Source organism: Littorina saxatilis, linkage group LG3 (assembly GCF_037325665.1).
Source record: "Littorina saxatilis isolate snail1 linkage group LG3, US_GU_Lsax_2.0, whole genome shotgun sequence".
Lineage (NCBI taxonomy): Eukaryota > Metazoa > Mollusca > Gastropoda > Littorinimorpha > Littorinidae > Littorina > Littorina saxatilis.
Genome location: NC_090247.1, coordinates 64844822 through 64869418, shown reverse-complemented (window position 1 = coordinate 64869418; position 24597 = coordinate 64844822). Strand labels below are relative to the sequence as shown.

At 45.4% G+C, this 24597-nt stretch overlaps 2 protein-coding genes across 3 annotated transcripts in view; one reads left to right on the top strand and one right to left on the bottom strand.

Annotated features, from left to right (window-relative positions):
* The first annotated feature begins 4152 nt into the window (after positions 1–4152).
* Positions 4153–24597, top strand: part of LOC138962990 (S-methylmethionine--homocysteine S-methyltransferase BHMT2-like) — a 71929-nt gene continuing 51484 nt past the window's right edge. The window contains exons 1-3 of one of the 2 annotated variants that reach the window (XM_070334964.1): positions 4153–4317; positions 12997–13187; positions 13801–13995. In XM_070334964.1, the coding sequence (XP_070191065.1) occupies positions 4305–4317; positions 12997–13187; positions 13801–13995 (399 nt within the window). In that variant the 5' untranslated portion in view covers positions 4153–4304. Of the gene's footprint in view, positions 4318–12977; positions 13188–13800; positions 13996–24597 lie in introns of those variants that run through there. The other variant, XM_070334963.1, reaches the window with a different exon arrangement.
* LOC138962954 (uncharacterized) overlaps positions 22849–24597 on the bottom strand; it is a 9886-nt gene continuing 8137 nt past the window's right edge. The window contains exon 7 of the mRNA XM_070334920.1: positions 22849–23905. Within this exon, the coding sequence (XP_070191021.1) occupies positions 23837–23905 (69 nt within the window). The 3' untranslated portion in view covers positions 22849–23836. The remainder of the gene's footprint in view (positions 23906–24597) is intronic.

The following is a 24597-nucleotide window of genomic DNA, read 5'->3' as shown; positions in this document are numbered from 1 at the left end:
ACCCTTCAGTATGGCCTATAGATAAGAAAAAGAAGCACATGTGCCTAACTGTTAATGTAAGTCGGCAATACCACTAAGTGCATATGCACGCCCGCGGCCTTGACTCAGTTCAGCGATCATGGCCCTCTGGTATGCACGACACTTGCACGTGCTGTTGTGCTTACCGACATTGTGGAACCTGTGTCTTAAGCCTCTAAAAGGTGAAGAGATGAGGTCTTGCACAGAATGGAGTCTTACAGTTGGGAAGAATTGATAAACATACTGCCCGCCCCGTCCCCCCTCCCACCCCCCACCCTAAAATCAAAAAGATTTTTTTTCTTTCTCTTCTTTTTCTTTCATGGGTTGAAACTCCCACGTTTTTGCACGAGTGGGTTTTTATGTGTATGACCGTTTTTATCCCGCCATTGAGGCAGCCATACGCCGCTTTCGGGGGAAGCGTGCTGGGTATTTTCGTGTTTCTATAATCCACCAAGCCGCTCTCAGTGACATGGATTACAGGATCTTTTCCGTGCGCACTTGGTCTTGTGACTGTTTTCCAAAACCTGTCCGAAATCACCCAAAGACGAGAACACAGTTTGGTTTGTGGCTTGAAATGATAACATCAAGCACCATGATTACCTTTAATTCGTTTGTTGTTGTTGTTACATCCAACCCGGCGTTTCGTCTGGTTTAAGTGAGCGTACTCGACAAACAGTACTGTGAACGACGGGCGCAATGGCTTGGTGGTAAGACGCCGGCCTCCAAAGCAGAAGGTCGTGTGTTCGAATCCCGGCTGCGCCTGGTGGGTTAAGGTGGAGATTTTTCCGATCTCCCAGGTCAACTTATGTGCAGACCTGCAAGTGCCCGGTTATCCCCTTTCGTGTGTACACGCAAGCACAAGACCAAGTGGGCACGGAAAAGATCCTGTAATCCATGTCAGAGTTTGGTGGGTTATAGAAACACGAAAATATCCAGCATGCTTCCTCCGAAAGCGGCGTATGGCTGCCTAAATGGCGGGGTAAAAACGGTCATACACGTAAACACGAGTGTATGTTGGAGTTTCAGCCCACGAACGCAAAAGAAGAAGAAGAAGAAGAAAAAGTACTGTGAACAACACTATTGTAAAGAGTAATCGGGACTCGGAACACTAAAACATCGGCAGGTGCCACTTGTTACTTTTACCTGCAAAGAAGCATTTTTGAAATAATCTCAGGTGCGTCCAAAGAATGGCACAACGAGTGACCTTTGGACTCCTTAAAATCAAAGTCAACAGGACATCGTTTCCAAAAGGGTGTCGCACACGGGTTGTCTTTCAGATAAAGAGAACATGGGACAACATATCAAAATGTCGAGTCCTTAAAGACACACAACCCCTTCCCCAATGCGCGATGATCTTAACCGTCGAGGAATATCTATCCGGACTTTTACATGGGATACGAGTATCCTTCACACGGCTTTTACATGGGATAATTAGCGAGGGTTGTTTGTTGGTTTTCGTTGTTGTTTATTGCATGTTTTTTAGGCTAAGTTATTGTCGCGGATTTACATAGGTGCCAGTTACTAAATTAATTCAACAACAACAACAACAACAACAACAACAACAACAACAACAACAACAACAACAACAATAACAAAAAAAATAACAACAGCAACAGCAACAACAACAACAACAAAAACTCTCTCTCTCTCACTCTCTCTCTATTCCTCTGTCTCACTCTCTCACTCTTTCTCTCTCTCTCTCTCTCTTTCTCTCTTTCTCTCTCTCTCTCGCTCTTTCTCTCTCTCACTCACTCTTTCTCTCTCTCTCACTCTTTCTCTTTCTCTCTCTCTCGCTCTTTCTCTCTCTCTCTAACTTTTTCTCTCTCTCTCTCTCTCTCTCTCTCTCTCTCTCTCTCTCTCTCTCTCTCTCTCTCTCTCTCTCTCTCTCTCTCTCTCTCTCTCTCTCTCTGCATTCACACTTCGGGTATGTGTCCAAGTGGAAGCGACCTCTCATCCCACACCGCTGTAAAAGCCTGCACAGTATATGTAGTGACTTCAGATCATGGCTAACAAGGGGAGCTAGGTGTCTTTAAAGATAGTATACCGAAGGCGCCATTTTGGACGATTTGGACCTTCAAAAGTTCAAGGGACATTTGCTGTAGGGGAAGGGCTCCTAATATGGACCACTTTTTGTTTCATACTGATAACTAGCTTGTTTTCTTGCGAAGAAGTTTCATTTTGTGTTTGGTAGTCCTTCTCTCTTAGGTTAACCGTTAGGCTTAATTAGAGCAAAATAGCTTTGATAGACATTCAGCAAAAATTAAATACAGAAAAAAAAATCACAAATGGTCCATAATTAGTAGGAGCCTGGGCGCCTGATATGGACCAGTGAAGCGACCTTCACGAATCACTGTAAAAAGCCCCCTATACTTCAAAATAACATGATACAACTTAGTGTACAAGTCAGACTAATTAGAATATGCTTTAGATTTATCTGTTTCGGGTTGATCAGAGCATTATTTGAAGCACGCCAGGAAACTAAAGAAGCTTATCAAAAACAGAGTGAAAATAAGTGAAATTATCAACTTCCACGAACAGAAGACTTTTTGTTATATTTTGTTTTTAAATCTCGAGGGCTAGTTACAGATTATTTCCAGCAAGCTTCTTAATGAATTAATGAAAATAGCCTTTAGCTTTTATTTTCTTCGATTTGTTGAAGGTGGTCCATATTAGGGGACTTGCACATACTTTGAAATTTTGCTATTATTTTTTGTTTGCAGAAGAAACTCGGGGTCAACACTGCTAAAATGTAACAAATACGGTCTTAGCTGTCATATACAGTAATTTTTGTGTGATAACAGCTTTGGCTGTGGACAGAAACGAGTCCGTTTAGGCGGCAAATTTAGAGTGAACACTGCCAAAAGTGAGAGAAAAAAAAGAGAAAAAGCCTAACGGTTTTGAGGTTTGTGTTTCTGCAACGTTTTTGACATGTGCAAGTCACCCAGAGAGGGTGAATACAGCGAATAAAACTTGTTTGAGCGCTCTAGCGCCGTTAGTTTGTCAGAACAGGAGGTGGTCCATATTAGGAGCCGGTCCATATTAGGAGCCCTTCCCCTACTGTAATTCAAAAACACCTGCAATGATTTGCTCAAAACTGCTCCGAAACTATGCCAAATAATTAAATTAGTTTTAATCAGCGAGCGGGTTGCTTCGCCCAGCACTTCTGTAGTGACTTGCAATTATGACTTGCAGAGACAAAGGTTGTTCTGTAATATTGTGCAGCGCAGTTCTGTGACACCTGTCATGAGTGGCACGACAAGCCAATCATCATACACGTGTTTAACAATACACTCGTGATGCAACCCATTGTTTACCCCGACGGTATTGTATTTAATCTGTTGTGCCTGGTCATCATGACATTCAAGTATTGTTTGTAGTTATTCATTAACACATTTTACATGTATGGTGACATGTTGATGGGCCAAATAAAAGCCAACACTGTACTATGTATTAGTTTGATTTATGTTAGAGGGAGAGACCGGAGTGAAACGGTGAGGTTGGTGTTGGAGGGAAGGGGGTGGGAGGGGGAGAAGGAAGCACAAGAGGTGCTTAAACTTGTTTTTCTTTGGCATTTGCTCCATTTTAACGGCCCCGTTGCTCTTATCGAATATGTTTTGAAAGCTCGTGTACGAAAATGCACTGCGTCATACCCACACTAACCGATCAAGCAAACATGCAGAGCTCTACACGCACACAGACAAAAAGCAAACAAACAAACTGGCAAATAATGAGAGAATATGTGTGTGTGCGTGTGTGTGTGTGTGTGTGTTTGTGTGTGTGTGTGTGTGTGTGTGTGTGTGTGTGTGTGTGTGTGAGTGTGAGTGTGTAAGTGTCGGTCTCTCGGTCTGTTTATGTTTGTCAGTACGTGTGTCAGCAGATGCCATCATGCTGAGCACACGCGTCAGTACTTCTGATTTGCCGTCTGATCTAGAGAAACCCAAAGTTACAAACTAATACAAGAAGCACAAATACAGTAAAAGAGACTGTTAGTGTTACCACTTTCAATCGGCAACCAATACAGAAACAAACAAACAAACAAACAAAAATATGGAACCATACAAGTCCACATATCCTATATCGTATAACTTGATTCAGCTCCAAGCACCTGTGCCTCCGAGAACAACACGAAAACGAACACACGCGAGAGGAGGCCAAGCGTCTGTTCATACATACACGGGTTGTATAAAAATCTTGGATACTGCCGCTCAGATCTTGTTGTCCAGCTGCTCAGTGTACAGGTCAAAGGATCAGTTTCAGCGTCTAACCTCTGTCCAGTATCTGCAAGGATGAAGCCGAAAGGTAGGTTTGTTTACACTGTGCAACCTTGAATTAGAGCTAGGTAGAGAGAAACGGGTGAAGCCGCGCTGAGGTTGCTTTGGGGTTAAATGTTAGAAGAAATGAATAGGATAGCTGGCATGTTTAGGTCATAGCAATTTGCGTGCAAGATCGTGCTTTTGTTCTGGTTCATGACTCACGATTGTTTTGTTTTTTATGATTGTGTTGATATTTTAGGTTGAATTGCCAGTTTTATTGTGCATGTATTAACTGCGTTGATGTATTTTCTTGATGATTGGATCTCTTTTATTGTCGCGGTGGTAGGGGGGCGGGGCTGTTCTGTCTTGTGGCAGTTCCACTGATTGTTGTTGTTGATTGCTTTAGCTCCGTTTGACTCCTTCATATCAGAACTCTCTCTGGATATCTGTCTATGTCTCTCTGTCTCGTGTCTCTCTGTCTCTGTCTCTCTGTCTCTCTCTCTCTTTCTGTCTCTCGTGTCTCTGTCTCTCTTTTTGTCTTTCTGTCTCTCTTTTTGTCTCTCTGTCTCTTTCTGTCTCTGTCTCTCAGTGTCCGAGTCTGTCTGTCTGTCTGTCTGTCTGTCTCTCTCTGTCTCTCGTGTCTCTGTCTCTCGTGTCTCTGTCTCTCTTTCTGTCTCTCTGTCTCTGTCTCTGTTTCTGTCTCTCTGTCTCTGTTTCTGTCTCTCTGTCTCTTTCTGTCTGTCTTAAGGTCATGTAACACAAAATCGGACAGGTATAGGCCTACGCACATATGGAAACAAACTCACATGTCTTAAGATCATGCTACACACATTTATCACTGCCAGGAATAACCCTGCATGTTCTTCCATAGCAAAAGGCACACTCCTTCTCCATTCTGATATTAAATCATCGGTCCACGCTCTCGCTCAGTGTCTCTCTGACAGGATGGCTCATCACTACGCGGAGTAAAGGTCATGGCCCTAGAAGAAGCGGAGCTAAAAGCCGAAATCTATCAAAACAAGAATTTGATACAGAGTTATCTCCCGTATGTTTTTCGCTAATGTGTCTGAGAAAAGACGAGAGTGATTGCAGAATGGCCGATTCTTCCATCTCTCGACGAACAGATTCTCCACTGAGAGACTCAACCATTTCACCAAGCTGTTTTTCATTGTTCCACCCAACTTTGCCTACAACCGTATAATTATGGCTGGACTCGGTTTTTTCATTAATTGTCACATAGGACACATCTACTTTTAACCGGTGTCCGCTCCGTAGCCATTTTGTTATGATCACGTGACAAAGTTGATTATCACGTGACACTTTTGCCATATGTAGAGTTGTTTGCACAGCAGGGCCGGACCCAGGGGGGGGGGGGGGGGGGGTTCCAGGGGTTCCGGAACCCCACCCCTGGAAAAAGCATGTACCTTGCTTTGAGTTTGTTTTTTTTTTTGTTTTTTTTTTAAATAAAATTAATTTTGTATGTGTCTCTAACAAATTTTATTCAATGTGAAATCCGATGAGAAAAAGGTACCCCCCCCCCCCCCCCCCCACCAACTCACACTGACAGGCCTTAACCCTCAAAACAAGGCCCAGAATGCACCAGATTGCACAGATTTTAACCGTTTTTCAAAAATTTTCCGGGGGAGCATGCCCCCGGACCCCCCTAGTTCGCGCGCCTGCTTCGCAGGCGCGCGCTTGTGGCTTCGCCACTTCGCTGATTTTCCCCCCCAAAAAAGGAGGAACCCCCCACCCCCACCCCCCCCCCCCCCTTACAACTCATTTGGTCCGGCCCTGCACAGTAGATACATCCGCTAAAGATAGCTCGCTTGAAACTGTCTTACATAACAATTCCTTTGTAATTTAAAAATTACACAACACCATGAAAAATCAATATCGACGATCGCGAATCCGCTTATATCAATAACACATTACGAAAAGCTCTAAATATGTTAAAAAAAAAAAATATATATATAAAAAAAAATCGATTTCTTTTCCAGAGGGAGAAAACAAAGTTTTACATAGAATAAGATCATCCCTCCATTTGGTCATATACCAAAAAATAAAAGCCAGGTTGCTTGCTGTGTCTAGATTGAGGACTGTGCCTTTAAAGCAACAGCTTAATTTTCCTGTGAATTAAAGCATCTGTCATATAAAACCCTGGGGGAAAACACAGATTATCTGCCGGGTCAATAAATAGAATGTTGCCTGTACCGTGTTTGTGGAATATGTTCATACAAAAAGCTCAGACCAGTGCGTTCGTACGTAGCTGCGTTCGTTCGTCACTGGCTGTGAGCGTCGTGGTACGAATGACTGTTTTCAATCAATAAGTGTGGCAGTTACATTAGTTGTAACAGCCGCCAGAAAAATGAGAATGGAACGTTTGTTTATTATGGGGGCGAGGACGCCCCCATTCTATACGGATAGTTTCGAGGTTGACCATGGGCAGCGCCATTTTGTTGTGAAATACGTCATCAGTTTGTGTACACAGGAAGTTGTGACATCCGTCACCCTATGGGAGGGGTGACGTCAAAATTGTTCATCTGTAGAAAGTTGTGAAATCCGTCACCCTATGGGAGGGGTGACGTCAAAATTGGTCATCACAGAGTTTGTGTAACACAGGAAGTTGTGAAATACGTCACCCTATGGGAGGGGTGACGTCAAAATTGTTCAACAAAAACATGATATGTCGCATTGTGCAGGGTCAACTGCAACATACTCAAACCGAGCCATTCATACCTAGCTGTATTTGAGTGACTTATATACCCGACATTTTTATTTCTTATTTTTAGCACAGGTGTAGGAAAAATCATGAACCAAAATGTTATTTATTTTCTAATTTAACATTTTTTTTACAAATATGACCATGGTCTTTTAAACATACAGTGACATTAAACATTGTTATGTTAAAAAAAAGAAAAAAGAAAAAAAGCTTTTGTGCACAAATCAGAAAATACATTGTACATTTTACCTACAGGCCAAACCGTGAGTGTCTGTGGCAAAGCCCGACCCAGGAAATTGCACTGATTTTATATTTAGATCAGAGAGAAATTGTCAAGAACAGGCGCTTGCATTTGGATGTGTCCAATGATAGTAGGTTTGGTTGTGATCAATCAGAATAATGTAGGAATAAAAATGTATGACAGTTTAGTATGATGACATGTAATTCACATATGCTGAAATATGATATTATACATCATGTAATATTATTATGGCTGTTGCCATGACCATGAAACCCAACAAAGGTTTAATGTAATGTAATTCAAAATACCAAAACCGAGCACCTATTAATCTCGTCTTTGCGCGTGAAGATTGAGGCCGTCTGCCAGTAGCGGTTAGGTCATACAGTGGAACCCCTCTCTAGCGACCTTTAAAATGTTGACAAAAATCGGTCCTTGTGGAGGAGGGTCCTTACAGAGGGAGGGGGCGGAGTCAGGGGGCCACAAAGAAAGTCAGATTTAAAAAAAAAAAGAAAACAGAGAAGTTTGAGTTGCTGACGACCGTTCTCTCTGAAAGCAAACTGCTTCGATTTCATGTTTGTCCTTGGTGTCCACCAGTTCTGGTGCATGTACTACCCTGGCCAAGTTTCCTCTCAAGACATCAAAGAGACCGCCCCAGTATACTCTACAGCCTCTGGGCGAACCACCTCTCATAGCTAAAACTGGGTCAATGACCCCTGGGAAGAAGGTCAGTGTCTATAAAAATTTTACTCCTAGGCCTGCGGCCAGGGGGGGGGAGTATACCGGTACCATTTGAGAATCAGACCAAATGAGAATTGAACCATTTGAGAACATCCTTTTTTTTTCCAATCACTACATCGAAGGCCTGCGGCCCGGGGTTCACATGGGTTGGTTTGTTTGTTTGTTTCAAACCCACACCCATATACACACATTTCCCATTTAAACCATTTGTCGGCCCCCTGTCGATATTTATCGACTAAGTTCCTTGTACTGAACTGGTAATGGAGAAAACATTCAAAAGAACTGTTTTTGTGTGAGAGTGTGTGTGTGCGTGCGTGTGTGTGTGTGTGTGTGTGTGTGTGTGTGTGTGTGTGTGTGTGTTTGTGTGTGTGTGTGTGTGTGCGCGTGCGCGCGCGCATGTGTGTGTGTATGTGTGTGTGTGTGTGGGGGGGGGGGAGGGGGGGTGGCGTGTCCCGAAGTGGACGCGAGAACGACCGTCAGTATTTAAAAACAAGTCGCGTAAGGCGAAAATACAATATTTAGTCAAGTAGCTGTCGAACTCACAGAATGAAACTGAACGCAATGCCATTTTACTCGTTGCATCGTCAGGCCACCGCTCATGGCAAAGGCAGTGAAATTGACAAGAAGAGCGGGCTAGTAGTTGCGCTAAGAAGGATAGCACGCTTTTCTGTACCTCTCTTTGTTTTAACTTTCTGAGCGTGTTTTTAATCCAAACATATCATATCTATATGTTTTTGGAATCAGGAACCGACAAGGAATAAGATGAAAGTGTTTTTAAATTGATTTGGACAATTTAATTTTGATAATAATTTTTATATATTTAATTTTCAGAGCTTGTTTTTAATCCGAATATAACATATTTATATGTTTTTGGAATCAGCAAATGATGGAGAATAAGATAAACGTAAATTTGGATCGTTTTATAAATTTTTACTTTTTTTTACAATTTTCCGATTTTTAATGACCAAAGTCATTAATTAATTTTTAAGCCACCACGCTGAAATGCAATACCGAAGTCCGGGCTTTGTCGAAGATTACTTGACCAAAATTTGAACCAATTTGGTTGAAAAATGAGGGCGTGACAGTGCCGCCTCAACTTTCACGAAAAGCCGGATATGACGTCATCAAAGACATTTATCAAAAAAATGAAAAAAACGTTCGGGGATTTCATACCCAGGAACTCTCATGTCAAATTTCATAAAGATCGGTCCAGTAGTTTAGTCTGAATCGCTCTACACACACACACACACACACACACACACGCACACACGCACACACGCACACACGCACATACACCACGACCCTCGTTTCGATTCCCCCTCGATGTTAAAATATTTAGTCAAAACTTGACTAAATATAAAAAATACACCTGCGTAACACCGTTAGGGCGGGTCACCATGAACTGTCTGGGAGCAAAGTTTCAAGGCTAGTCCTTGTCGCAAAGAAAAAAGCTGCTAATTGGCGTGTCAACATACCTGGTCCTTAGAAGGCACTAACGGCTGTATGACTTTAAACCCAGTGACTACCCAAAAAGCTGCTTCGAAAAATCTCTTTTCGGCGACTTTTCAATCGCAATTACAACTATGCCTCAAAGCGACCGAGCTGTGGGTAGCCTCTTTCATCACCGAATCAAATTGTAGAACAGAAAACGTAAGGCCTCGCTAAAGACACGTATTTCATTTCTGTGTTGTGCCTCTGAACCTGAAACAGGTGGGGTTTTGTTCACTTTAAAGGCCGTTAGGTCGAAGTTCTCGTGAATGTTGTTGGGATTTTGTTGTTGTTTTCTGGTTCTAAATACGTTCCAAAAATTAAACCTTTCTTGTCATTTTGGTTCTGAAACTGACCTGATTAGGCCGCTTTGGTTGAAATGTAGTCTCTTCTGTGGCCGACTGTCGATGGAGTCTTCACTTGTAGTTTTCCTGTTCTCAGAAGCACAGGAGTTAGTATCAAAGAGCCTGACCCGGGTTGATCCAAGTATCGTACACTATAACAAGGTACACAGGGGTGACCCAAAAAAATGCAACCCATAAAATGGCTAATTACTTTTACATCTGTTACATCTGTTGCCAAAATTACTCCATATTTTGAGTACATTAACTTCATGACCAGTTCAAAACGTGTTTTTTGAATTTCCACTAATTTCAGACCATTTTTAACCTACAAAATGTCCACTGCGTGGACTATTCCTGCATGAGCTGAAATTAATTTACACCAAATATAAAGTAATTTAGTCAACAGATGTAGAAGTTATTAGCATTTGTGTGGGTTGCGTTTTTTGGGGGTCACCTTGTACTATATACAGTTTATGGTTATAGTGTAGGCTACGATACTTTGGTTGACCTGTCCTGACCACGCATTTCGATACAAGCCCCTGTGCCCAGAACTGCTTGCAGTATCAGATAACAGGTGTCCGTGAATCGTGCCATTCACTGTCAACACTCACCATGAATCACTGAGCAGCAAGCTTGTGCGACCTCATGCACCAGATTTTTTTTCTGAACTATGTATTTATCCCCGAGTACGCTAGTACCAGGGCTCAGCAGACTTTAATCCCCGAGTACGCTAGTACTAGGGCTCAGCAGACTTTAATTGTTTGTGTGTGTGTGTGTGTGTGTGTGTGTGTGTGTGTGTGTGTGTGTGTGTCTCGACTTAACAGCTTATTGCTGGGAAACTACTGGGCGCAGCTCGTTCAAAAGTTGATACACTATCTTGATAATAGGTCCGATTGATCGTATTAAAACTTCATAATGTTACCTGGGACCTAAATGCGAAATAAACCACAAAAAAACGACTTGGCGGTGGGAGGAATTCGCGGTGCAACAGCCAGCCAGGCAGTCTGATAGAACGGTGCAAGGTTTCGGCCAACCAAGACTATGGCATACTCGTAGCAAAGCCGCCGAATGGTACCGTAAACCAAGAATAGTGACGTAATTACGTCACGGTCGAAAGTCTTTGACGTCAATGCCTCCCTGTAGTCTTTCTCTCGCGCGGTGTGTGTGTGTGTGTGTGTGTGTGTTCATTTTGTGCACATGTGTTAGTGTTACTGTTTGTGTGTGTGTGTGTGTTTGTGTGTGTGTGTGTGTGTGTGTGTGTGTGTGTGTGTGTGTGTGTGCGTGCATGAGTCTGTACTCGTGTGTGTGTGTGTGTGTGTGTGTGTGTAAGAAAGAAAGAGAGAGAGGGAGGGAGTGAGGGAGAGAGAGAGAGAGAGAGTGTGTGTGTGTGTGCGTGTGTGTGTGTGTGTGTGTGTGAATGTCTGAAGAGTACTCGGGTCCAGCGCGAGCGTTTTTTATTGTCTGTGTGTGTGTGTGTGTGTGTGTGTGTGTGTGTGTGTGTGTGTGTGTGTGTGTGTGTGTCTCGACTTAACAGCTTATTGCTGGGAAACTACTGGGCGCAGCTCGTTCCAAAGTTGATACACTAACTTGATAATAGGTCCGATTGATCGTATCAAACTTCATAATGTTACTTGGGACCTAAATGCGAAATAAACCACAAAAAAACGACTTGGCGGTGGGAGGAATTCGCGGTGCAACAGCCAGCCAGGCAGTCTGATAGAACGTTGCAAGGTTTCGGCCAACCAAGACTACGGCATACTCGTAGCAACGCCGCCGAATGGTACCGTAAACCATAAAAACCAAGAATAGTGACGTAATTACGTCACGGTCGAAAGTTTGACGTCAATGCCTCCCTGTAGTCTTTTTCTCTCGCGCGGTGTGTGTGTGTGTGTGTGTGTGTGTGTTCATTTTGTGCACATGTGTTAGTGTTACTGTTTGTGTGTGTGTGTGTGTGTGTGCGTGCATGAGTCTGTACTCGTGTGTGTGTGTGTGTGTGTGTGTGTGTGTGTGTGTGTGTGTGTGTGAGAAAGAAAGAGAGAGAGGGAGGGAGTGAGGGAGAGAGAGAGAGTGTGTGTGTGTGAATGTCTGAAGAGTACTCGGGTCCAGCGCGAGCGTTTTTTAAAATTTATTTATCATTTCAACCAGTGAATGGAATGTACGTATTCGTATGATTTATATCGTTGACACTCCAGTCAATTAATTAATCATACATTATTGGGGAGAAGGGGGTGGGGAGGGGGGGGGGCAGAGAAAGTCGGAAAAAGGAGTTTCCGCTGCAATAGTGTTTGATAAATAAATGACAACAGAAATAACGAGTCGCGTAAAGCGATATAAAATCATTAAGTCAATCTGTAGATATCAAACTAAAAAGATCAACTCCAAAAAGCAGTCATTGGCGAGACAACATTCAGATATATATAGTCTCGCCTGGCTAATGCAGAGAGAGTGATGTACTTTGAAAGTTTGAATAATTATTGACACAAGAAACTATGCCTATGGTAACGTACGTTACAGGTCTTCGGGAGCGCCTGGCCAATGGGAAGAGCGGGATGGATAATTATTTGAAAGTGTACACGACTATTTTCACACAAAACGATGGTAGCGCGTGCGTTACAGGTCTTCGGGAGCGCCTGGCCAATGGGAAGAGCGGGATGGATATTTGAAAGTGTACACGAATATTTTCACACAAAACGATAGTAGTGTGCGTTACAGGTCTTCGGGAGCGCCTGGCCAATGGGAAGAGCGGGATGGATATTTGAAAGTGTACACGAATATTTTCACACAAAACGATAGTAGCGTGCGTTACAGGTCTTCGGGAGCGCCTGGCCAATGGGAAGAGCGGCGGGATGGAAATTTGAAAGTTTACACGAATATTTTCACACAAAACGATGGTAACGTACGTTACAGGTCTTCGGGAGCGCCTGGCCAATGGGAAGAGCGGGATAGAAATGTGAAAGTGTACACGAATATTTTCACACAAAACAATGGTAGCGTGCGTTACAGGTCTTCGGGAGCGCCTGGCCAATGGGAAGAGCGGGATGGAAATTTAAAAGTGTACACGAATATTTTCACACAAAACGATGGTAGCGTGCGTTACAGGTCTTCGGGGGCGCCTGGCCAATGGGAAGAGCGGGATGGAAATTTGAAAGTTTACACGAATATTTTCACTCAAAACGATGGTAACGTACGTTACAGGTCTTCGCGAGCGCCTGGCCAATGGGGAAAGCCTGATCTGTGGGGAGGGGTACCTGTGGGAGCTGGAGAGGAGGGGGTACCTGCAGAGCGGAGTCTTCACACCCGAGGTGGTGCTCGACCACCCTGAGAGAGTCACCAACCTTCACGAGGAGTTCGTCCACGCTGGCAGCGACATCGTGGAAGCCTTCACAGTAAGAGATGATTTTTTGGTTTGTTGTTTGATGGATGGATGGATGGATGGATGGATGGATTGGTTGTTTGATGGATTGGTGGATGGATAGAGTGAGTGAGTGATCAGTGAGTGAGTGAGTGAGTTAGTGAGTGGGTGAGTACATCGATGGTGAAATACATTAACAACAGGACATGCTTGCCTGAGTCACTGTATGATCCTACTCGCTAAGTTCGAAAATGCTTGCATGATTGATTGATTATTTGATTATTTGATTGATTGATGTATGGATGGGTTGATTGATTGATTGATTGATTGATTGATAGATTGATTGATTTATTGATGGATGGATTGACTGATTGATTGATTGATGGACGGATGGATGGATGGATGGATTGGTGATGGATGGATTGACTGATTGATTGATTGATTGATTGATTAATATATTGACAGGTCTAATGGCTGACTCTAGGATTGATCGATTGACTGGTCGATTGCTTGGTTCAATGATTGGTATCTCTCCCCAGTAATAATAATGCATAATATTTATAAAGCGTATGTTTCCAGGATTTAACCCTGCTCAAAGCGCTGTACAATCAATGGATGAAAATACAACAACATAACATTATTTACAGTACTACGGGCACCGGGAGAAGCTGAAGCTGATCGGCAGAGAGGACGACCTGGAGAGGCTCAACCTGACAGCTCTCAGGCTGGCCCGGGAGGTGGCCGACGCCCACGGCTGTCTGATGGCCGGCAACATCTGCAACACCACCGTCTACACCGCCGACGACCCCGCCATCGTCCAGGGAGTTCGGGCGATATTCAAGGTGAGCTGAGTTAACACTACAATAACAACACTTTATTATATGTTATTTGTATTTTTGACCAACATACGACATTTTACACAGATCGAGACAGTCAGTGTTAAATGTCATATTTTGGTCAAAATTACAAATTACATTTATGTATCGATTGATTTGGGTTAGATTTCCTTTTAGTAGTTTTTACAATTGCACGCACACACACATGCACTCTTTTGTAGTCAGGGGTAGATTGTTTGTCGGACTCTGACGTCACATTGCTCAAAGAAGGGAAATCCAATGTTCAATCGATACATTGTCCATTTCTTTCTTTCTTTCTTTATTTGGTGTTTAACGTCGTTTTCAACCACGAAGGTTATATCGCGACGAGGGAAAGGGGGGAGATGGGATAGGGGAAAGGGGGGAGATGGGATAGAGCCACTTGTTAAGTGTTTCTTGTTCACAAAAGCACTAATCAAAAAAATTGCTCCAGGGGCTTGCAACGTAGTACAATATATGACCTTACTGGGAGAATGCAAGTTTCCAGTACAAAGGACTAAACATTTCTTACATACTGCTTGACTAAAATCTTTACAAACATTGACTATATTCTATACAAGAACCACTAAACAAGGGTAAAAGGAGAAACATAATCCGTTAGTCGCCTCTTACGACATGCGGGGTGCAGAGAAATAAGGATGTGGAAAAGAAGACTTTTGGTAAGTGAAATAAAGGTGATGGATCCAGTCAGATAGAAATAAGACAACAAGAAAAGAATTGGAAATCTGCAGGGAATAGTAGGGAGAGTTTTCTTGGAAGGAAATATAGGTGAAAGGACTGGTAAGGCAGAAATAAGACAAAAGAAGAGAAGTAAAGGGGTGGGGTAGCTCTGTGGAAACACTCCCGCCGCGTGAAGGCGACCCCATGGGAGCATTGTCCATTTAAATTATTCATACATTAAAACGGGCGGGGATGTAGCTCAGTCGGTAGCGCGCTGGATTTGTATACAGTTGGCCGCTGTCAGCGTGAGTTCGTCCCCACGTTCGGCGAGAGATTTATTTCTCAGAGTCAACTTTGTGTGCAGACTCTCCTCGGTGTCCACGCAAGCACAAGACCAAGTGCGCACGAAAAAGATCCTGTAATCCATGTCAGAGTTCGGTGGGTTATAGAAACACGAAAATACCCAGCATGCTTCCTCCGAAAGGGGCGTATGGCTGCCTAAATGGCGGGGTAAAAACGGTCATACACGTAAAAGCCGTGGGAGTTTCAGCCCATGAACGAACAAACAAACAATACATTAAAACGGAACATTGTCTCCGACACGTCTATATGACCTGCCCGTAAAAACAAGACAATATATACAGGCAAGTAAAGAAGACGTGTCAGGGTCACACACGAGTTGCGCCCCCTCCCATATCTGAGAAACTAAGGGAAATGTTAATTTACTTTTAGAACTCGATTCCGAATAACGTGTTATGCGGATACAATTACATGTTCATTTGTGTGTTGATAAAGGGTTAAGAGTGCATTTGTGCACGGTTGTGCGTGTTCAATCTGCGTGCTAGGATAAAGTAATTCACAAATACAAAAATGTTAGTTACTTTAAGAACTCGGTTTTGAATAATGCGTTATATGGATACAATTACATGTTCATTTGTATGTTGATAAAGGATTAAGAGTGTATTTGTGCACGGTTGTGCGTGCTCAATCTGCGTACTAGGATACAGCAATACATACACATACATCACTCGGTTTCGAATAATGTGTTATATTTTAAAGTGATGTACATTGTGTATTGGTGAAAACGTGTCTCCCAAAACACACGCAAGCCTAAAGTGTGTGTGTGTGTGTGTGTGTGTGTGTGTGTGTGTGTGTGTGTGTGTGTGTGTGTGTGTGTGTGTGTGTGTGTGTGTGTGTGTGTGTGTGTGTGTGTGTGTGTGTGTGTGTGTGTGTGTGTGTGTGTGTGTGTGTGTGTGTGTGTGTGTGTGTGTGTGTGTGTGTGTGTGTGTGTGTGTGTGTGTGTGTGTGTGTGTGTGTGTGTGTGTGTGTGTGTGTGTGTGTGTGTGTGTGTGTGTGTGTGTGTGTGTGTGTGTGTGTGTGTGTGTGTGTGTGTGTGTGTGTGTGTGTGTGTGTGTGTGTGTGTGTGTGTGTGTGTGTGTGTGTGTGTGTGTGTGTGTGTGTGTGTGTGTGTGTGTGTGTAGGTGGTTTTACCGACAAATGGGGACGATTGTCACTGGAGAGCAGTCAAATGGGGACGCTTCCGACAAACGGGGACGTCCCCATTTGTCGGCCCGTGCGACCCCATTTGACTGGATTTGAGCAGATTGAGCGACCCCATTTGACTGCTTCCTAGCATCCCTGTGGACAAACGGACTGGATTTTCACACAGATTCATACACACATTTTAGCTCTGCACTTTTTGGTCTGCTCAACTAAACCATGTGATTTTTATCATGTGACTTCAAATGACTTTACAGTAACTGCTTTCATCAAAATTCAGTTTCTATTCAAATGCAGTCAAACTTAAACATGTATTTGAATTTAAAAAAAAAAAAAAGTTATTGCATTTAATATATTTTATTAAGAGTATTTTGAAAGAGTTCTGATTATTTGATCACGGGTTTTTTTGTTGTTTTGTATTAAAACAAAAACAAACACAGAAACATATACATTCCTGTAAAAAAAAAATGATTACAATTATTTTGTTATGAGATTTATTTTAGGTTAATTCGAAGTGTTGTGTCTCATTATTACATCTTTTTTGTCGTGTTTATTGCAATTTTTATTTATTTTATTCATGTAACCCTAGGGGTTTTTTGAAATAAGTATTGACTTGACTTGACTTATTGCGAAGTATGAACCGCGTTGGTGCTTTCTTGTTACTTTCAATTTAATAAATGTCATAATACTACCAAGATAAAGAGAGATGTACGGAGGAAGGGAGATAAATGGGGAGGAAGAGAGATATATAGGAATGGACTGAGTGAAAGGGATGGAGAGAGAAGGAGAAAAGAAGGGAGGGAGAGAGAGAGAGAGAGGGGGGAAGAGATTTGGTGGGATTGAGGGAGGAAAAGAAGAAGAAAGAGATAGGGAGTGTGGAAGGGAGGGAGAGAGGAAGGGAGGGAAAGAAATAGTGGGGTGGAAGGAATGAGAGGGGGAATGAGTGAGATATGGAGGGAGGAAGAGAGGAGGGAAAATGAGAGAGTAGAGAGGGGAAGGAAGGATGGAAAGAAATAGTGGGAGGGAGGAAGGGAGTGAGAGAGGGGGAGATAGGAAGGGAGGAAGAGAGTGGGAGGAAGAAAGAGATAGGGGGAGGGGTATAGAGAGTGAGATGGAGAGACAGAGGGGAGGGAGAGAGAGGGTAAGAGGGAGGTAGAGAAAAGTAGATTGTTGGCGGTAGGAAGGGATGGAATAAAGGGGGCGGGGAAGTCGTGATATATATTGAGAGAGAGGTACGGAGGAAGAAAGGGAGAGAGAGGGGGAAAAGGAGGGAGGGAGAGAGAGAGGTACGGAGGTAGGGAGAGAGAGAGGGGGAGCGAGGGAGGGAGAGAGAGAGAGAGGTAAGGAGGGAGGGAGAGAGAGAGAGAGCAAAGGAGAGAGGAAGGGAGAGAGAGGTACGGAGGGAGAGAGAGAGAGAGAGGGAGCAAAAGAGGGAGGAAGATAGAGAGGTAAGGAGGGAGGGAGGGAGAGAGAGAGAGAGAGAGAGCAAAGGAGGGAGGAAGAGAGAGAGGTACGGAGGGAGGAAGAGAGAGAGAGGGAGCAAAGGAGGGAGGGAGCAAATGAGGGAGGGAGAGGGAGGGAGGGAGAGAGAGAGAGAGGGAGCAAAGGAGGGAGGGAGAGAGATAGGTAAGGAGGGAGTGAGAGAGAGAGGGAGCAAAATTGGGAGGGAGAGAGAGAGGTACGGAGGAAGGGAGAGAGAGAGAGGGAGCAAAAGAGGGAGGGAGAGAGAGAGAGGTACGGAGGAAGGGAGAGAGAGAGATGGAGCAAAAGAGGGAGGGAGAGAGAGAGAGAGGTATGGAGGAAGGGAGAAAGAGAGAGGGAGCAAAGGAGGGAGGCAGAGAGAGAGGTAAGGAGGGAGAGAGAGAGGGAGCAAAGGAAGGAGGGAGAGAGAGTTACGGAGGAAGGGAGGGAGAGAGAGAGAGGGAGCAAAGGAGGGAGGGAGAGAGAGGGAGCACAGGAGGGAGTGAGAAAGACAGGTACGGAGGGAGGGAGAGAGAGAGAGAGAGAGAGGGAGCAAAGGGGGGAGGGAAGTCGTGATATATATTGAGAGAGAGGTACGGAGGAAGAAAGGGAGAGAGAGGGGGAAAAGGAGGGAGGGAGAGAGAGAGGTACGGAGGTAGGGAGAGAGAGAGGGGGAGCAAAGGAGGGAGGGAGAGAGAGAGGTAAGGAGGGAGGGAGAGAGAGAGAGCAAAGGAGAGAGGAAGGGAGAGAGAGGTAAGGAGGGTGAGAGAGAGAGGGAGCAAAGGAGGGAGGGAGAGAGAGATACGGAGGGAGGGAGAAAGAGAGAGGGAGCAAAGGAGGGAGGGAAAGAGAGATACGGAGGGAGGGAGAAAGAGAGAGGGAGCAAAGGAGGGAGGGGGAGAAAGAGGTAAGGAGGGAGAGAGAGAGGGAGCAAAGGAGGGAGGGAGAGAGAGAGGTACGGAGGAAGGGAGGGAGAAAGGTACGGATAAAGGGAGGGAGAGAGAGAGGTACGGAGAAAGAGAGTGAGAGAGAGATAGAGGGAGCAAAGGAGGGAGGGAGAGAGAGAGGTATGGAGGAAAGGAGAGAGAGAGGGGGAGCAAAGGAGGGAGGGAGAGAGAGAGGTACGGATGAAGGGAGGGAGAGAGAGAGGTACGGAGAAAGAGAGTGAGAGAGAGAGATAGAGGGAGCAAAGGAGGGAGGGAGAGAGAGAGGTATGGAGGGAGAGAGAGAGGGAGCAAAGGAGGGAAAGAGAGAGAGGGAGCAAAGGAGGGAGGGATATAGATAGGTAAGGAGGGTGAGAGAAAGAGAGGGAGCAAAGGAGGGAGGGAGAGAGAGAGATACGGAGGGAGGGAGAAAGAGAGAGGGAGCAAAGGAGGGATGGAGAGAGAGAGGTAAGGGGGGAGAGAGAGAGAGAGCAAAGGAGGGAGGGAGAGAGAGAGGTACGTAGGAAGGGAGAGAGAGAGGGAGGGAGAGAGAGAGGTAAGGAAGGAGGGAGAGAGAGAGGGGGAGCAAAGGAGGGAGGGAGGGAGAGAGAGGTACGGAGAAAGAGAGTGAGAGAGAGATAAAGGGAGCAAAGGAGGGGAGAGGAGAGAGGGAGAGGGGGCAAAGGAGGGAGGGAGAGAGAGAGGTACGTAGGAAGGGAGAGAGAGAGGGAGCAAAGGAGGGAGGGAGAGAGAGGTAAGGAGGGAGGGAGAGAGGAGGGAAAATGAGAGAGTAGAGAGGGGAAGGAAGGATGGAAAGAAATAGTGGGAGGGAGGAAGGGAGTGAGAGAGGGGGAGATAGGAAGGGAGGAAGAGAGTGGGAGGAAGAAAGAGATAGGGGGAGGGGTATAGAGAGTGAGATGGAGAGACAGAGGGGAGGGAGAGAGAGGGTAAGAGGGAGGTAGAGAAAAGTAGATTGTTGGCGGTAGGAAGGGATGGAATAAAGGGGGCGGGGAAGTCGTGATATATATTGAGAGAGAGGTACGGAGGAAGAAAGGGAGAGAGAGGGGGAAAAGGAGGGAGGGAGAGAGAGAGAGGTACGGAGGTAGGGAGAGAGAGAGGGGGAGCAAAGGAGGGAGGGAGAGAGAGAGGTAAGGAGGGAGGGAGAGAGAGAGAGAGCAAAGGAGAGAGGAAGGGAGAGAGAGGTACGGAGGGAGAGAGAGAGAGAGAGGGAGCAAAAGGGGGAGGGAGAGAGATAGGTAAGGAGGGAGGGAGGGAGAGAGAGAGAGAGAGAGAGCAAAGGAGGGAGGAAGAGAGAGAGGTACGGAGGGAGGAAGAGAGAGAGAGGGAGCAAAGGAGGGAGGCAGCAAATGAGGGAGGGAGAGAGAGAGAGGTACGGAGGGAGGGAGAGAGAGAGAGAGGGAGCAAAGGAGGGAGGGAGAGAGATAGGTAAGGAGGGAGTGAGAGAGAGAGAGAGGGAGCAAAATTGGGGGAGGGAGAGAGAGAGGTACGGAGGAAGGGAGAGAGAGAGAGGGAGCAAAAGAGGGAGGGAGAGAGAGAGAGGTACGGAGGAAGGGAGAGAGAGAGAGATGGAGCAAAAGAGGGAGGGAGAGAGAGAGAGAGGTATGGAGGAAGGGAGAAAGAGAGAGGGAGCAAAGGAGGGAGGCAGAGAGAGAGGTAAGGAGGGAGAGAGAGAGGGAGCAAAGGAAGGAGGGAGAGAGAGTTACGGAGGAAGGGAGGGAGAGAGAGAGAGGGAGCAAAGGAGGGAGGGAGAGAGAGGGAGCACAAGAGGGAGTGAGAAAGACAGGTACGGAGGGAGGGAGAGAGAGAGAGAGGGAGCAAAGGGGGGAGGGAGAGAGATAGGTAAGGAGGGTGAGAGAGAGAGGGAGCAAAGGAGGGAGGGAGAGAGAGAGGTACGTAGGAAGGGAGAGAGAGAGGGAGGGAGAGAGAGAGGTAAGGAAGGAGGGAGAGAGAGAGAGAGAGGTACGGAGAAAGAGAGTGAGAGAGAGATAAAGGGAGCAAAGGAGGGGAGAGGAGAGAGGGAGAGGGGGCAAAGGAGGGAGGGAGAGAGAGAGGTACGTAGGAAGGGAGAGAGAGAGGGAGCAAAGGAGGGAGGGAGAGAGAGGTAAGGAGGGAGGGAGAGAGGAGGGAAAATGAGAGAGAAGAGAGGGGAAGGAAGGATGGAAAGAAATAGTGGGAGGGAGGAAGGGAGTGAGAGAGGGGGAGATAGGAAGGGAGGAAGAGAGTGGGAGGAAGAAAGAGATAGGGGGAGGGGTATAGAGAGTGAGATGGAGAGACAGAGGGGAGGGAGAGAGAGGGTAAGAGGGAGGTAGAGAAAAGTAGATTGTTGGCGGTAGGAAGGGATGGAATAAAGGGGGCGGGGAAGTCGTGATATATATTGAGAGAGAGGTACGGAGGAAGAAAGGGAGAGAGAGGAGGAAAAGGAGGGAGGGAGAGAGAGAGGTACGGAGGTAGGGAGAGAGAGAGGGGGAGCAAAGGAGGGAGGGAGAGAGAGAGGTAAGGAGGGAGGGAGAGAGAGAGAGCAAAGGAGAGAGGAAGGGAGAGAGAGGTACGGAGGGAGAGAGAGAGAGAGAGGGAGCAAAAGAGGGAGGAAGATAGAGAGGTAAGGAGGGAGGGAGGGAGAGAGAGAGAGAGAGAGAGCAAAGGAGGGAGGAAGAGAGAGAGGTACGGAGGGAGGAAGAGAGAGAGAGGGAGCAAAGGAGGGAGGGAGCAAATGAGGGAGGGAGAGAGAGAGAGGTACGGAGGGAGGGAGAGAGAGAGAGAGGGAGCAAAGGAGGGAGGGAGAGAGATAGGTAAGGAGGGAGTGAGAGAGAGAGAGAGGGAGCAAAAGAGGAGGGAGAGAGAGAGGTACGGAGGAAGGCAGAGAGAGAGATGGAGCAAAAGAGGGAGGGAGAGAGAGAGAGGTACGGAGGAAGGGAGAGAGAGAGATGGAGCAAAAGAGGGAGGGAGAGAGAGAGAGAGAGGTATGGAGGAAGGGAGAAAGAGAGAGGGAGCAAAGGAGGGAGGCAGAGAGAGAGGTAAGGAGGGAGAGAGAGAGGGAGCAAAGGAAGGAGGGAGAGAGAGTTACGGAGGAAGGGAGGGAGAGAGAGAGAGGGAGCAAAGGAGGGAGGGAGAGAGAGGGAGCACAAGAGGGAGTGAGAAAGACAGGTACGGAGGGAGGGAGAGAGAGAGAGAGAGGGAGCAAAGGGGGGAGGGAGAGAGATAGGTAAGGAGGGTGAGAGAGAGAGGGAGCAAAGGAGGGAGGGAGAGAGAGATACGGAGGGAGGGAGAAAGAGAGAGGGAGCAAAGGAGGGAGGGAAAGAGAGATACGGAGGGAGGGAGAAAGAGAGAGGGAGCAAAGGAGGGAGGGGGAGAGAGAGGTAAGGAGGGAGAGAGAGAGGGAGCAAAGGAGGGAGGGAGAGAGAGAGGTACGGAGGAAGGGAGGGAGAGAGAAAGGTACGGATGAAGGGAGGGAGAGAGAGAGGTACGGAGAAAGAGAGTGAGAGAGAGATAGAGGGAGCAAAGGAGGGAGGGAGATAGAGAGGTATGGAGGAAAAGAGAGAGAGGGAGCAAAGGAGGGAGGGAGAGAGAGAGGTACGGATGAAGGGAGGGAGAGAGAGAGGTACGGAGAAAGAGAGTGAGAGAGAGAGATAGAGGGAGCAAAGGAGGGAGGGAGAGAGAGAGGTATGGAGGGAGAGAGAGAGGGAGCAAAGGAGGGAAAGAGAGAGAGGGAGCAAAGGAGGGAGGGAGATAGATAGGTAAGGAGGGTGAGAGAAAGAGAGGGAGCAAAGGAGGGAGGGAGAGAGAGAGATACGGAGGGAGGGAGAGAGAGAGAGGGAGCAAAGGAGGGATGGAGAGAGAGAGGTAAGGGGGGAGAGAGAGAGGGAGCAAAGGAGGGAGGGAGAGAGAGAGGTACGTAGGAAGGGAGAGAGAGGTAAGGAAGGAGGGAGAGAGAGAGAGGGAGCAAAGGAGGGAGGGAGGGAGAGAGAGGTACGGAGAAAGAGAGTGAGAGAGATAAAGGGAGCAAAGGAGGGGAGAGGGGGCAAAGGAGGGAGGGAGAGAGAGAGGTACGTAGGAAGGGAGAGAGAGAGGGAGCAAAGGAGGGAGGGAGAGAGAGGTAAGGAGGGAGGGAGAGAGAGAGAGAGAGAGCAAAGGAGGGAGGGAGGGAGAGAGAGGTACGGAGGGAGAGAGAGAGGGAGCAAAGGAGGGATGGAGAGAGAGAGGTAAGGGGGGAGAGAGAGAGGGACAGTCACACGCAGACGAACATAGCGTCACGCTCATACGGTAATTGCCTCTGTCATTTTTTATGTTCTGGAACGTCTTTGGTTTCTGAACAATCTGCTTATCTCATTTTAATTTGCGAACTGCCCATCTTCGGCTGTTACCACAGCATAACGTGAAATAAAAAGGTGACCGCAACATTTTCAGTCGGCAAAACTGCAAATCAACCCATAAAGAGATTCTGCATTCCGTACATTTTCAAAACAATTTGTTCTGCATCATAAAGAAAAAGTGTTCGGCAGTTTTGCTTACGTTACCGTGGCAATGGTTCCGATGGTCTAAGACTGTGTACTCTCTTACACATGATATATACCCTTCCAGTAGCTCCCCCTGTAGTTTCACCACAGACATGTCTAACACTGAGATAGGTATTTTTTCTTATGAGCGTGACGATAGATGTAGTGAGCAGTAACATGGCCATAGTGACAATAATAGAGGTGGTGCATTCCGGATCATTCATGACAAAGCTTTAATTCTCTGTTACATCATTATAAACAACACATACATATACCATCAAACTGATAACTAAACGCATAAATAGCTGTTCATTGAATATTGTGTTGATGGCAATATCTTAAACTGTTGTTCAATCAAAGTTCTTGAATGGTTAATACATGTAGATCAACAACAAAACTTTAAAACATAAGACTAAAAAAAGCATTGACCTGTTCTCATATCATTCCAAAAGCTCGAAATATGCAGGTTAACACCGCGTTCACTATGCTACCCTGATGTTTTATATTTGTTTATTTGTTTGAACATTGAAATTGCTTTTGGTTCGATGATGACCGATCACTGATGATTCGAAAACGATTGCATTTAATGTATACTTTGTATATACTTCATTGGCGTTTTTATTGAACAAAAAGTTCAATAGCAGCAAGTTTGATCAGGAAAAACATTGACTGTACATAATCTAAAACACACATCTAACCAAAATCACCAAAACACATTGTAACAAATGTTTACAATATCTAATGTTTCTTTCATGACTGGCTGACAAATATTTTGTCAACAACCTCCGGCAGCAGTACCCTCATCAAGTAGTCAGCCATCTAAAACAGACACAACAAAAGTACCACAGTGTTACCCATTTTCAACAGTATTTGATAACCCCGAGAGAAAATAATTAGGCATTACAAGCGGATTTCAATGAAAGCGAAACACTCCGTTTGCAAATGGGTGAGCACTCCACATTAAAAAAAAAAAACCGTTAATTGTTCATCTTCTTTGTGTTAATAATAGGAGATTCCGATGCCTCTGTTACGACAACGAACTCTCTGAACTGTACATCGTACGGGATCAAAAACAAGAATTGTATGTTAATGAAACGTTTATGTTTAACAAAACAAAATGTTACATATACTAGTACGTCGATCCAGTGGTCTTTTAATTAGACAGACAGACACACACTTATAGTACAAATAATAAATCTCAGAAGCGTGAATGTAACATCGCATAAGAAAGTATTGTTACGTTTTTTGTCTTTAAGCCTGAAGCTGCGGTTTTAGAAAAACAAGGCAGTAAAACTGTACCCCTAAAAAAACAAATTAATCAACAATAAACGCCGAAAGTATTGACGCCAAAGCTTGCAAATAGTCACAAGTTCCATCAGGAGTTTCAATGCCAAAAACATTATTTCCAATAATGCGATGAAATACATACGAATACATCAACATTTTCCTAACCATTTCTTGTAAAACGGGCTGCTACTTTCGTGACACAATGTGTGTACATGTTATGCTAC